At 45.7% G+C, this 12,810-nt stretch overlaps 1 protein-coding gene across 1 annotated transcript in view; it reads left to right on the top strand.

The window, feature by feature from the left end:
* The window catches only part of sptbn4b (spectrin, beta, non-erythrocytic 4b), a 99,676-nt gene that overhangs the window by 7,256 nt on the left and 79,610 nt on the right, over positions 1-12,810 (top strand). The window contains exon 2 of the mRNA XM_030743706.1: positions 5,260-5,417. Coding sequence (XP_030599566.1) covers positions 5,273-5,417 — 145 coding nt within the window. The 5' untranslated portion in view covers positions 5,260-5,272. The remainder of the gene's footprint in view (positions 1-5,259; positions 5,418-12,810) is intronic.

Consider the following 12,810-nt stretch of genomic DNA (forward strand, 5'->3'; position numbering starts at 1 on the left):
AAAGGTTTGATCTCTCGGTGTTGGCACAGCAGCCTCGGTGTGCTGGACCTCTGAGCTCTGTGACCCCCTGAGTGACCGCAGTCAGAGGCAGATCCCTGCTCTGAACCTGTGTTTTCACTTTCATTCATCAAATTTGTCTGATTCAAGTTTCTTTGTTTTTTAACGTGTGCCGAATGCAGCGGGAAACACGATTGCTTGCTTTTGTCTTCACCTTCACAGATTAAATTCATATTAAATTTATATGACAATGAGAGCATTTATATTAAATACAGTTCAGTATTTTTATTGTTCATTACTGACCTGGAGCAGCAGCATTACTCAGCACTTTATTTCTGAAGATGTTACAGGTGTTAGAGTGAAAAAAATGTGACAATCACAACACACAAAATGTGCTGTGATTTTTGTAGCTGCTGGTCTCTCTGAGAGAGCTCTGAGTCGGCCACACCAGGCACAGGTTAAGCAAAAATGGGACCATCTGGCTGCTCTTTGACCCTCAGCCCCCTCCACCCGGGGTGGAGGGAGCTTTACCAGGTTTGATCTTTGGTGTGATTTAGATTGTTTTCAGAGCTCTTTGGCAGCTCTAGTGGTCCCTCTCTTTCTCCTGCTCGTCCGGTAGCATCAAATCTTAACACTACGACCGTCAAACCGTAACATATTCTGGGATGTTTCATGATACTGAAGCACAAAAGGAGCACTGCCTCAGCTAACTCGCTGCCTCCAGTCTGATTTTTCCCTGAGGTTGGACAGGGGAGAGGAAAGGAGTGCATGATGAGCTGAAACCAGAGGTGCTACGAGACCTGAAGCTCTGCTCAGGGACGTGATCAGTCATTACAGAAATCATACTTTTTTCTTGGTGTCTTAAAATGTGCTATAAGCATTCAATTGTACTGAAAATAATTGATTTCAGTATTTATTATGAACATTTTTAGTGTGTTCCTAGGCTATAAAGTCAAACCCTTCACACACTAATAATAATAATAATAATAATCATGATACTGGACCAAAGATAAGATAAAATCTGATTTAAATTTAATTATATAATAAATATATGAATATGCTTTTTATGTCTAAGTCTAAACTGAAATTGGTTAATTTTTTTTTTTTAGTATAAAACTCCGTCCAGCTGTAACACATAGAGACAGATAACCATTCACGCTCCCCTTCACACCTACGGCAAATTCAGAATCAGGTCGCATTATGATACATGACTGGGGACAAGCAGCTACACCTGCACACACTGCAAAATACACACCTCAGCTTCCTGGGGGGTTCAAATCCACTGCTTTGACACTGTGCATAAGAAAGCTGAACCTGAATAAATATATTTCCATAGTCTTCAACAAAGACAATATTTTAAGATCTTGTGGATGTGAACCTTTTTTCTAGAACAACGTTTGAGATTTTAGAAAATGTTATTATTAATGTTGTTGTCAATATTAGAATGAACTTACTGCTGATGATGAAGTGTTGAAGCCTTGAAGTTTGCACACACACACAACTCTGAACATGTGAGTGTGTGGTCACATTTTTCTTTAGTTTTTATCTCCATCAGCTGAGACTTCCTGCAGGCTGTGCTCAGTGTCTGCAGGCAAAGCATGAAGCATCTCACTGCTGTGTGTGTGTGTGTGTGTGTGTGTTATCACCTTTTTTCTAATAATCAGACTCAGCTGTTCAGGAATCAGTCAGCCCCAGGCAGTCTCACACACACACACACACACACACACACACACACACACACACACATGCGCGCGCAGAGCAGCCCTTAGTTTGATTTGATTGATTTTAGGACACCAGGTGGTTGAGGTTCAGCGAGGAACAAGGCAAGGAGAACTGAGGGCACACACACACGCACGCACACACACACACACATACACAGGCATGTATTTTGGCTCCAGTTTGACTGATGCAGGCTTTTGTTTCTCCTCTGTATCCAATCACAGGCTTTAATGCATATTGCAGTTTGTTATATTGCCTTACAACAACATACAGTTACAGGGTTTTTCCTGCCACCCCTTAAAGAGAGCCTCACCTTCCACCACAGGAAAACTAACACGGCTGTGATCAAAATAATTTCTCCAGCTTCATTTACTGATCAGCAAATGGCCAGAAATGGTCAGATTTATGAGAGAAAGATGCATCAAAGGTGCTGAAGAATAGAAAAGAGGTTCATAAGAGGGAAAACAAAGAATGTGTCTGTTAGCCCGTCCTTTGGCTTCGGCTGGATGTCAGTAGTCCTCAGTCAAAGTAGGTCATCTGCCAGGAGAAGCTGGCTAATGCTAGCATGGTGCCACAAGCTAAAGAGGCACTTAGGAACCAAACATCTTTTCTGGAAGAAGCTCGGCATACTTCAGGAGAGAGCACGATAGGATATAACTGTTGGGTGAATTCTTACTGTGTGTTGAATGGAGGGTTTGGGGGCACATGGGGGACATGGGGGACATGGGGGAGGGGAAAGAGGGGAGAACATTTTTCATTCTGTGTTATCTCATGAGGCATTTCAAGGACGGGCTTTAATGAGTGCACACTGGTGAGGCCAGTGGTTTTAGGATGAGCACCAAACATCTGATGGAGGGGAACATGTCTAACATATATATCCTCACCCAGAAGGTTCACTAACTGTAACAGCAGTAATGAATGCCTCACTTTTAATTACAGGAAAATTATAAAATAAATAAGTGTATGAAGTGCTGTGGATAAATATACTGCAAATAAGAATCTCTTTATTAAATTTCTGTCATCAGTTTGGTCCCTTGAACCCACATGTGTGGGATATGGGTTTGATTCCCACTGGGACAGACCGTGCATGTATCCCCCCCGCCTCCCCATTGTTAGCAGCTTTGCAGAAGAGCACCAAATGGCATATTTTATGTCCTGTGGGCACATGTGCTCTCTGCCAAGAGGAACCATTGCATGTGTTTTCCATTCATCACATGTGCAACAGAGAGACAGAAATAATGTGACTGTGTTGCTTTGACCTGGACTTCTTTTTTTATTAGATTCTCAGTGTTCCCAATGTGCATCTATAAACATATTATTTATTATGTTCAATACTCTAAGAACACTAAAAACCTGAGCTAATATATGCTGCTCAAAATTATTACAGGAACACTTAAATTTCATCAGATCTCAGTGGGAAAAATGCTGGATATCTACACTGCTATGGACTCGGTAATGTGGTAGGAATGAAAGGATGCACCAGGAGGAACCCAGGACCCACTGGACCAGTGTACGGTCTGACAGGTCCAAGGATTTCATCATCAGGATGACGTTCATACTGAACGATGTTAGAGGCAGCATAACGTTCTCCATGGGTTCTCCAGACCCTTTCACGTCTGTCACATGTGCTCAGGGTGAACCTGCTCTCATCTGTGTAAATCACAGGGCTCCAGTGGTGGGCCTGCCAGTTCTGGTATTCTGTGGTAAATGCCAATTGGGTTCCATGGTGCCGGGCAGTGAGCACAGGGCCCACTAGAGAACGTTGGCCCTCAGGCCACCCTCATGAAGTCTGTTTCCAGTTGTTTGCTCAGAGACATTCACACCAGTGGCTGCTGGAGGTCATGTTGTAGCTCTGCAGAGCTCATCCTGCACAAAGCAGCAGATCCCGGTCCTGCTGATGGGTTAAGGACCTTCTACGGCCCTGTCCAGCTCTCCTAGAGTAACTTCCTGTCTCCTGGAATCTCCTCCATGCTCTGACACTGTGCTGGGAGACACAGCAAACTTTTGGCAATGGCACGTATTGATGTGCCATCCTGGAGGAGTTGGACTACCTGTGCAGCCTCTGTAGGGTCCAGGTATGACCTCATGCTCCCAGCAGTGACTCTGACCCTAACCAAATGCAGAACTAGTGACAAACAGTCCGAAAAGATGAGGAGGGGAAAATGTGAGTGTCCTCCACCTGTGAAACCATTCCTGTTTGGGGGGGTCTCATTGTTACCCCTCTAGTGCACCTGTTGTTAACTTGATGAACACCAAAACAGCTGAACACCCCCCCCCCCCCAATACTTACTGACCACATCAATATCAGGGGTTTCACTGACTTGATGCTGAACTCTGATTATAAAGTACTCCTCTTTTTTTTTAGCAGTGTATATATGATTTATTTTTTTAAGCACACAGGCTTAAATTAGGATGACCACACTCACATTTACTGTTTGATGCTAAACAGAAAGTGTCGCTCTAATTTGTAAGAAAAGAGGTACCATTTATTTCTGCCTGACGTTTCCTTTATAGGTAAAAGAACTGAAAACTTTTAAAGATGGTCGGTTATGTCGAGTATAAAGAAGACAATTGTAATGTTTTTTGGCGCCTTAATTCAGAAAAAAAAACCCCAAACAGCCATTTCAGAGCTTCCAAGCTGTTCTAGCAGAAAGGAGTTTTCACCCAGTCTGCTGATTTTTATGTGTGCTCTGAATTCTCTCACGGGCACCACAAATAGAACCGTACAGTGCTTGAAGCACATTATTTACACTGCTTTATCCAGCGCTCACTGCTAAGAATGAATTTTAATTGAAGTCTCTTACTGGTATCAAACATCTCTATCAGCTCTTCGGGTGATTGCAGCTGAAGCTCAGAAAACTGAACAGAAGCTTTTTCATTGTCGTTTGCTTTGAATGTTTCTGTTTCTCACCTCTCAGCTGCTACAGTGTGACTTCTTGCAGAGGTTTAGAAGTTATTTTTAGCAGCTGTCACAGGGATGGATCAAAGAGATGAGATGCTCAAATCATTTTAAGCCTATTTTAAGCTTTGCTATTGTAAAATGCTCTGATGACAAGGACAGGTACTGCATCCTTCAGCCTCTTTATTAAACAGTGAGTTTTCAGTCTGAATTTGCTTCAGTAGCTAAATTTGTGTGGCTGAATGGGGGTTAAGAGACATCTAATAAGGACACGAGAAGTCAGCGAGAGTTTAATTATCAGGTGTGAAAGGCTGTTCACCTGTGGGGATGGAGCAATGGCACCTGTCTTTGCCACTTCTTTTTCTCTCCTCTGCATGTGTGAATATGCTTGCATACATATGGTCGTGCATATGTTAGGTTGTTAAATGAAAGCCATTGTTATTTACATTATATAATTCAAAAACAATTTCATTAAGTGTGATGATGGCAGCAATGATCGGTGAAGGGTGAATACACATCCTTTAGTTCACACACACACACACACACACACACACACACACACACACACACACACACACACACACACACACACACACACACACACGCTGATATCAGACGTTTTAACAGTGCTTTATGTTTTGCAGGGCGTTGGGCGCGATGGCTAATGCCTCCCCAGACCTGGACAACGCGGAAGCCCAGCGCCAGCTCAACAACAACAACCGACCAATCGGCTCTGGGTTCTGGGAGACAGAGTGCACTAGCTCCAAGCTGTTCGAGTGCTCCCGCATCAAGGCCCTGGCAGGTCAGAGGTCACGCACAGATCAGTGCACATGCTTCTTCACATTTACACAGATACAGACGCTGCAGACATTTGACAGTACTGTGTATTAATACACACAAAATGAATAATACCTACTTTAAGTCCATGGTGTCAGTTCTTTGTTATTTTAAGAATAAGATTTTTCATCTTTAAACTGTTGTTTTTGGTATGTTTGTTAACAATAATCATATTTCCCTCAAAACCTATGGGATTGATCTGATATTCAGTACACAGTTGTGCAGATAAACACCCTAAAATAATTACAGAGAAAACCCAACAGTCAGAACGACCCCCTATGAGCAGCACTTGGTAACAGTGGGAAGGAAAAACTCCCTTTAACAGGAAAAAACCTCCATCAGAACCAGGCTCAGGGAGGGGGGGTCATCTGCTGAGGGGGGAGAGACAGAGATTAATAATAACTAATGATTAAATGCAGAGTGGGGTATAAACAGAGGTGAATGAAAAGAAACACTCAGTGCATCATAATAATAATAATAATAATAATAATAATACATTTTATTTATGGGCGCCTTTCAGGGCACTCAAGGTCACCTTACAGGTAAAAAACAATCAAAGAGGAAACAGCAAAAGAGAAAGCACAATTACACAATAAACAAACAAAAAAAAAAAGCAAAAACTGATCAGTTAAGGCCAACGTAAAAATCCTAGAACCCACCCAGTCACAGGCCAAAAGCTTGTTTGAACAGATGGGTTTTTAGACGAGATTTAAAAAGAGATCAGCTGTTTATGACCTTTAAATGTTGCGGTAGAGAGTTCCAGAGATGGGGTGCTGTATAACAAAAGGCTCTAGACCCCATAGTTGCTAAGCGGACAGAAGGTATAGTGAGGAGCAATGACAAAGAAAAACGAAGTGGGCGTGAGGGAGTATAGGAATGGATTAGAGCAGCAATGTAGGGGGAGCAAGGCTATGGAGAGATTTGAAGGTGAGAAGAAGAATCTTGTATTTGATACGGTAGTTGATTGGAAGCCAATGTAGGTCCTGAAGGATGGGAGTGATGTGTTGAGTAGAGGAGGTTTGGGTAATGATACGTGCAGCAGAGTTTTGAACCATCTGGAGTTTACAGAGAAGTTTGAGTGGTAGACCAACGAGAAGTGAACTGCAGTAATCCAAACGAGAAGTGACAAGAGCGTGGACTAGAGTTGCAGTACTGGCAGGTGTAAGAGAGGGACGGAGGCGATTAATGTTGCGTAAGTGAAAATAAGCAGACCGAGTGAGGTTGGGACAGTGAAATTATCAATGATGAGTGTGAAGTGATTGGATTTTGCAGGGGTAGATTTGGCACCAATCAGCAGGATTTCTGTTTTATCATTATTCAATTTGAGAAGATTGTCAGAAAACCAAGATTTTATTTCAGAAAGACAGTCAGAAAGGGAGGGCGGGAGAAGAGCATTTGGTTTAGAAGAGACCTAGAGATGGGTGTCATCGGCATAACAATGAAAATGGATGCTGTATTTCCTAAAAATATGTCCTAATGGTAGTAAGTAGATAACCAAGAGAAGAGGACCGAGGACAGAGCCCTGAGGAACACCGGAGGAGACTGGGGTGATGGATGACTTGGCAGTTTTGAGCTGAACGTATTGGGTGCATCCGGAGAGGTATGACTGAAACCAAAGAAAGGGAATACCTGTAAAACCTAGTGAAGCTAATCTGTGAAGGAGGATTGAATGGGAAATAGTGTCGAAAGCCGCACTAAGGTCGAGAAGAATGAATATGGTTAAGAGACCAGAGTCAGCTGCCATTAGTAGGTCATTTGTGATTTTAACTAACGCAGACTCGGTGCTGTGTAGAGGACGAAAACCAGACTGAAATTCCTCAAAAAGATTATTATTTGAGAGGTAATTGTAAACCTGGTTGGCTACAATTCGTTCAAGAATTTTAGCAAGGAATGGAAGATTAGAGATGGGCTGAAAATTATTCACATTACTGGGATCAGCCCCCTGCTTCTTTAACAATGGAGAAATTACAGCTGTTTTAAATGGCGAAGGAACTTGACCAGAAGTAAGAGAGAGGTGCATGATATTTGTTATAAGTGGGGACAGAGGTGATAAGCAGATTTTGACCAGGTAGGTCGGCAGAGGGTCTAATTGGCAGGTGGAAGCTTTGGATTTCTGAATAATGGCAGATATTTCACTAGTGAATGGAAGCAAAAAACTAGAAAAAGTAACAACTGGTGAATTACAAGAGACTATTTGGGATGGGCAGACACAGAATGGCTCTGAGAGACTAATTGCTGGTGGATCTGTTCAATTTTAGAGTTGAAGAAGTTCATAAATTGTTGCAATGTTCAATAGTGTACATGTCACATGATAGCAGATGAGGAGGTCTGAGGATAGAATTCAAAGTAGAGAACAGTATTTTAGGATTTGCTTCAGCAGATGTAAAGAGATTAGCATAATACTCAGCCTTGGTTGTAGACAGAGCGTTCTTATAGGCCTGAATATAGTCGGCATACATATCTTTATGAACCATAAGTCCAGTCTTCCTAAAGAGGCGCTCTAGACGGCGACCCTTAGCTTTTAGGAGCCAGAGATCTGGAGAATACCAGGGTGCAGGATGAGAAAAAGAAACAGTTCGGTTTTAACAGGAGCAATATCATCCAAGATGTTCTGAAGTCCACTGTTATAATGAGTAACCAGGTCATCCAGAGTAGATAAATTATCTTTAGGAAGACTATGAAGTCTATCAAACATGATGATCAATATTTTTAAAATTTCTAAAGAAAATAGAGCGATTTAAATTAATATTAGTGACCGGCAAGTTAATATTAAAGAATACCAGTTTATGGTCAGATATGGTGAGACCGGATAGAGTGCAGTTGGAGGGAGTTATTTCGGAACAGCAAACCAAGTCCAATATGTGACCTTTAACATGTGTAGGAGAGTCAACACATTGTTGCAACCCAAAACTGTCCAAACAGGATATAAGGTCCCTGGTGAGTGGATCGGCAGCATTATCAATATGAACATTGAAGTTGCCCAGCAAGATAAAATATGGTGACATAGTCGATAGCGAAGACAGACATGCAGAGAGTTCATTTATAAAATCCGGGCTTCTTTTAGGTGGGCGATACAAAACTGCTAAAACCATGGGCATAGCTCCTTTTATCTGTAGGGCGATACATTCAAAGGAGGCGAAATGAGGTACAGGGATAGATGTAACTTTCCATTTCTCCTGGTAAAATATCCTAAGACCACCACCACGACCGATGTCACGTGACCGAGACATGTAAACAAACCCAGGAGGCGTAGCTTGATTTAACTGGGAAAAGTCATTATTTTGCTGCCATGTCTCGGTCAGACACATAAAGTCAAACTTACTGTCGTGGATGTATTCAGACAGCAAAAGTCCCTTATTGGTGAGAGAGCGAATATTCAGGAGGCCGAGGGTGATGGTGCTTGTCATCGGGGCAGCATTAGCCAATCTGGCTAGTCGACTCAGGGCACTGCAGTCCGTAATCCGTCTGGGTTTCTTTGAAGGTCGCGGGAAGGTCATAGGAACCCCCCAGCAGCCTAGGCCTATTGCAGCATAACTAAGGGAGGGTTCAGGGTCACCTGATCCAGCCCTAACTATAAGCTTGATCATAAAGGAAAGTTTTAAGCCTAGTCTTAAAAATAGAGAGGGTGTCTGTCTCCTGAATCCAAGCTGGGAGCTGGTTCCACAGAAGAGGGGCCTGAAAGCTGAAGGCTCTGCCTCCCATTCTACTCTTAAGTATCCTAGGAACCACAAGTAAGCCAGCAGTCTGAGAGAGAAGTGCTCTGTTGGGGTGATATGGGACTATGAGGTCTTTGAGATAAGATGGGGCCTGATTATTCAAGACCTTGTATGTGAGGAGAAGGATTTTAAAATCTATTCTAGATTTAACAGGGAGCCAATGAAGAGAAGCCAATATGGGAGAAATCTGCTCTCTTTCTAGTCCCTGTCAGTACTCTAGCTGCAGCATTTTGGATCACCTGAAGGCTTTTCAGGGAGCTTTCAGGACAGCCTGATAATAATGAATTACAATAGTCCACCCTAGAAGTAATAAATGCATGAATTAGCTTTTCAGCATCACTCTGACAAAGGATGTTTCTAATTTTAGAAATATTGCACAAATGCAAAAAAGTGGTCCTACATATTTGTTTAATATGTGCATTGAAGGACATATCCTGGTCAAAAATGACTCCAAGATTTCTCACAGTGTTACTGGAGGTCAAAGTAATGCCATCCAGAGTAAGTATCTGGTTAGACACCATGTTTCTAAGATTTGTGGGGCCGAGAACTTCAGTTTATCTGAATTTAGAAGCAGGAAATTAGAGGTCATCCAGGCCTTAATGTCTTTAAGTGTCAGGGTTAGGTACTGAGGACTGAAGCAGACGCAGAGTGGCGGGTTTAGTGCAAGGTTTATTTTCAGTGACTCAAGAGCACAGAGCAGGTAGGCCAGGCACGGGGAGGGGGAAGACTGGGGACTCCGGTGACCAAGGTCGAGAGAGGAGCTTCGGGTGCGGTGCGGCGGACCCGCAGAGAGGCGGACACGGAGGAGAGGGATCTGGTTGTGAGCTTCCCAAGGAGATCTCCGCTCGTCGGGCGATATCTGAGTACACGGAAAACACAGGTAAGTTTTCAGGGTTAAGACAAGGAGATGTGAACATCAAGGAGCCGAAAACTAACTGTTTCACAGTCAACGATCCAGCGACGACTGACAGTCTACTGCCAGCTTAAGTAATGCAGGAGGATGAGCTGATCGGCAACAGGTGTGGAGATTGCTGCTCTGAAAACCAGCCCACGAGGGAGGAGACCTCTCTACCACTCCAGAGGGACGCGCCCACCAAAACACACACACCAGAAAGAAAGAGGAAAAAACAGAATACACACCCACTAGCCCGGGACCGTGACAGTACCCCCCCCTCAACGGGAGCCTCCCGGCGACCCAAACTTCTCCGGGTGCTGTCGACGGAAATCCCTGACCATGTCCTTATCCAGGATGTCTGCCTGGGTCACCCAGGACCGTTCCTCGGGTCCGTATCCCTCCCAGTCTACCAAATACTGGAAACCCCGGCCGCGGCGACGGGCATCCAGGATGCGGGTGATGGTATAGACTCATTGGCCGTCAATCAGGCGAGCAGGCGGCGGAGGAGTAGGAGGGGGACACAGGGGACTGGAACGAACAGGCTTGACTTCTGGCCGGGTCGGTAGTCGGGCGCTGCGGTCCGGTGACGATCGGCCAGCCGCTTGTTTTGCTCCTTGGTCCTGAGTAGTGCCGCTCGGGCGGCTCTCCAAACCCGACGGCAGCGGCGGAGATGGTGCTGGACCGAAGGTACTGACAGATCCTCTTCGACGGCCGGTAACAGCGGCGGTTGGAACCCCAAGGAGACCTCGAAGGGGGACATGCCGGTGCCACCAGAGGTCAAGGAGTTATGGGCGTACTCCACCCAGGCAAGTTGGGAGCTCCAGGTGGACTGATTGGTTGACACCACACAGCGAAGGGCCGCTTCCAGCTCCTGGTTAGCACGTTCAGCTTGGCCATTTGTCTGGGGATGAAAACCAGAAGATAGGCTCACCTGGGCGCCGAGCGCAGAGCAGAATTCCTTCCAGACGCGGGACGTGAACTGTGGGCCTCGGTCAGAGACGATGTCCTCTGGAATACCATGCAAGCGAAAGACATTGTCTGTTAACAACCGAGCAGTCTCTAGGGCGGAGGGCAACTTGGGCAGAGCTATGAAATGTGCAGCCTTGGAAAAGCGATCTATGATCGTCAGAATGGTAGTGTTGCCGTTAGAGGGGGGTAGACCGGTAACAAAGTCCAGGGCTATGTGTGACCAGGGTCGCTTAGGAGTGGGCAGGGGTCTCAGAGACCCAGAAGGAGGGGAGTTAGATACCTTGTTCTGCGCACAGACGCTGCAAGCCGCCACATACTCTCGAGTGTCCTTGATAAGGTGCGGCCACCAAAATAGTCGTTGCAGGAAGGAGATGGTCCGATGGACCCCGGGATGACAATGGAACCTGGCTGTGTGTGCCCACTGTAACACTCGAGCCCTGACCTGACTGGGAACGTAGAGGCGGTTGGGCGGTCCGTTTCCAGGGTCGGGTTCAGTTTGCTGGGCAGTCCGGATGAGAGACTCGATTTCCCAGGTGATTGAGCCCACTATACAGGAGGCGGGTAGTATGCTTTCAGGCGGGTCGGCATGGTCAGAGGTGAATTGACGAGACAGGGCGTCTGACTTGACATTACGGGAACCAGGTCTGTAAGAGATCGTGAAATCAAAACGAGCAAAAAACAGAGCCCACCTGGCTTGTCGGGGATTCAGGCGCTTGGCAGACCGAAGGTAGGCCAAGTTCTTATGGTCGGTCCAGACGAGGAACGGATGGGCCGCCCCCTCCAGCCAATGCCGCCACTCCTCCAGGGCCAGCTTGATGGCCAACAACTCGCGGTCACCCACGTCATAATTTTGCTCAGCAGGAGAGAGACGGCGAGAGAAAAAGGCACAGGGCCGCAGTTTACCATCCACCCGCTGGGAGAGCACGGCCCCCACTCCCGCATCTGAGGCGTCCACTTCCACGACGAAAGGGCTAGCGAGATCCGGCTGGATGAGGACCGGGGCGGAGGCGAAACGGGCCTTGAGGGCTCTGAATGCTGCGTCCGCCGGCGGGGCCCACTGAAACGGAAGCTTAGGAGAGGTGAGGGAAGTCAGAGGCAATGCAAGTGTACTGAAATCCTTAATGAAACAACGGTAGAAATTAGCAAACCCCAGAAACCTTTGCAACTGCTTTCTGTCTGCTGGTTCCGGCCAATCCAGGACCGCTTTGACCTTGGCAGGGTCCGCCCTCATCTGTCCTTTCTCTATAATGAAACCCAGAAAAGGAGTAGACACGACGTGGAATTCACACTTCTCGCCTTTGACGAACAAGCGGTTTTCAAGGAGGCGCTGGAGAACTTGACGAACGTGCCTCCGGTGCTCCTGCAGGGATTTTGAGAAAATCAGAATGTCATCCAGATATACAAAAACAAAGTGGTTAATGAAGTCACGAAGAACATCGTTGACCAGAGCCTGGAACACAGCCGGGGCGTTAGTTAACCCAAAGGGCATGACCAGATACTCAAAGTGTCCCAGGTGGGTATTAAAGGCCGTCTTCCATTCGTCCCCCTCGCGGATCCTCACCAGATGATATGCATTCCGGAGGTCGAGCTTGGAAAAGATAGTCGCCCCCTGCAGGAGCTCAAAGGCAGATGTTAGCAAAGGCAGAGGGTATTTGTTCTTTACTGTTATCTTGTTTAGCCCACGGAAATCAATGCAGGGACGGAGGGTCTTGTCCTTCTTCTCGACAAAGAAAAAACCAGCGCCAAGAGGGGACGAAGAGGGTCGAATGAGACCGGCA

This window comes from Archocentrus centrarchus, chromosome 13 (assembly GCF_007364275.1).
Source record: "Archocentrus centrarchus isolate MPI-CPG fArcCen1 chromosome 13, fArcCen1, whole genome shotgun sequence".
NCBI classification, from domain to species: Eukaryota; Metazoa; Chordata; class Actinopteri; order Cichliformes; family Cichlidae; genus Archocentrus; species Archocentrus centrarchus.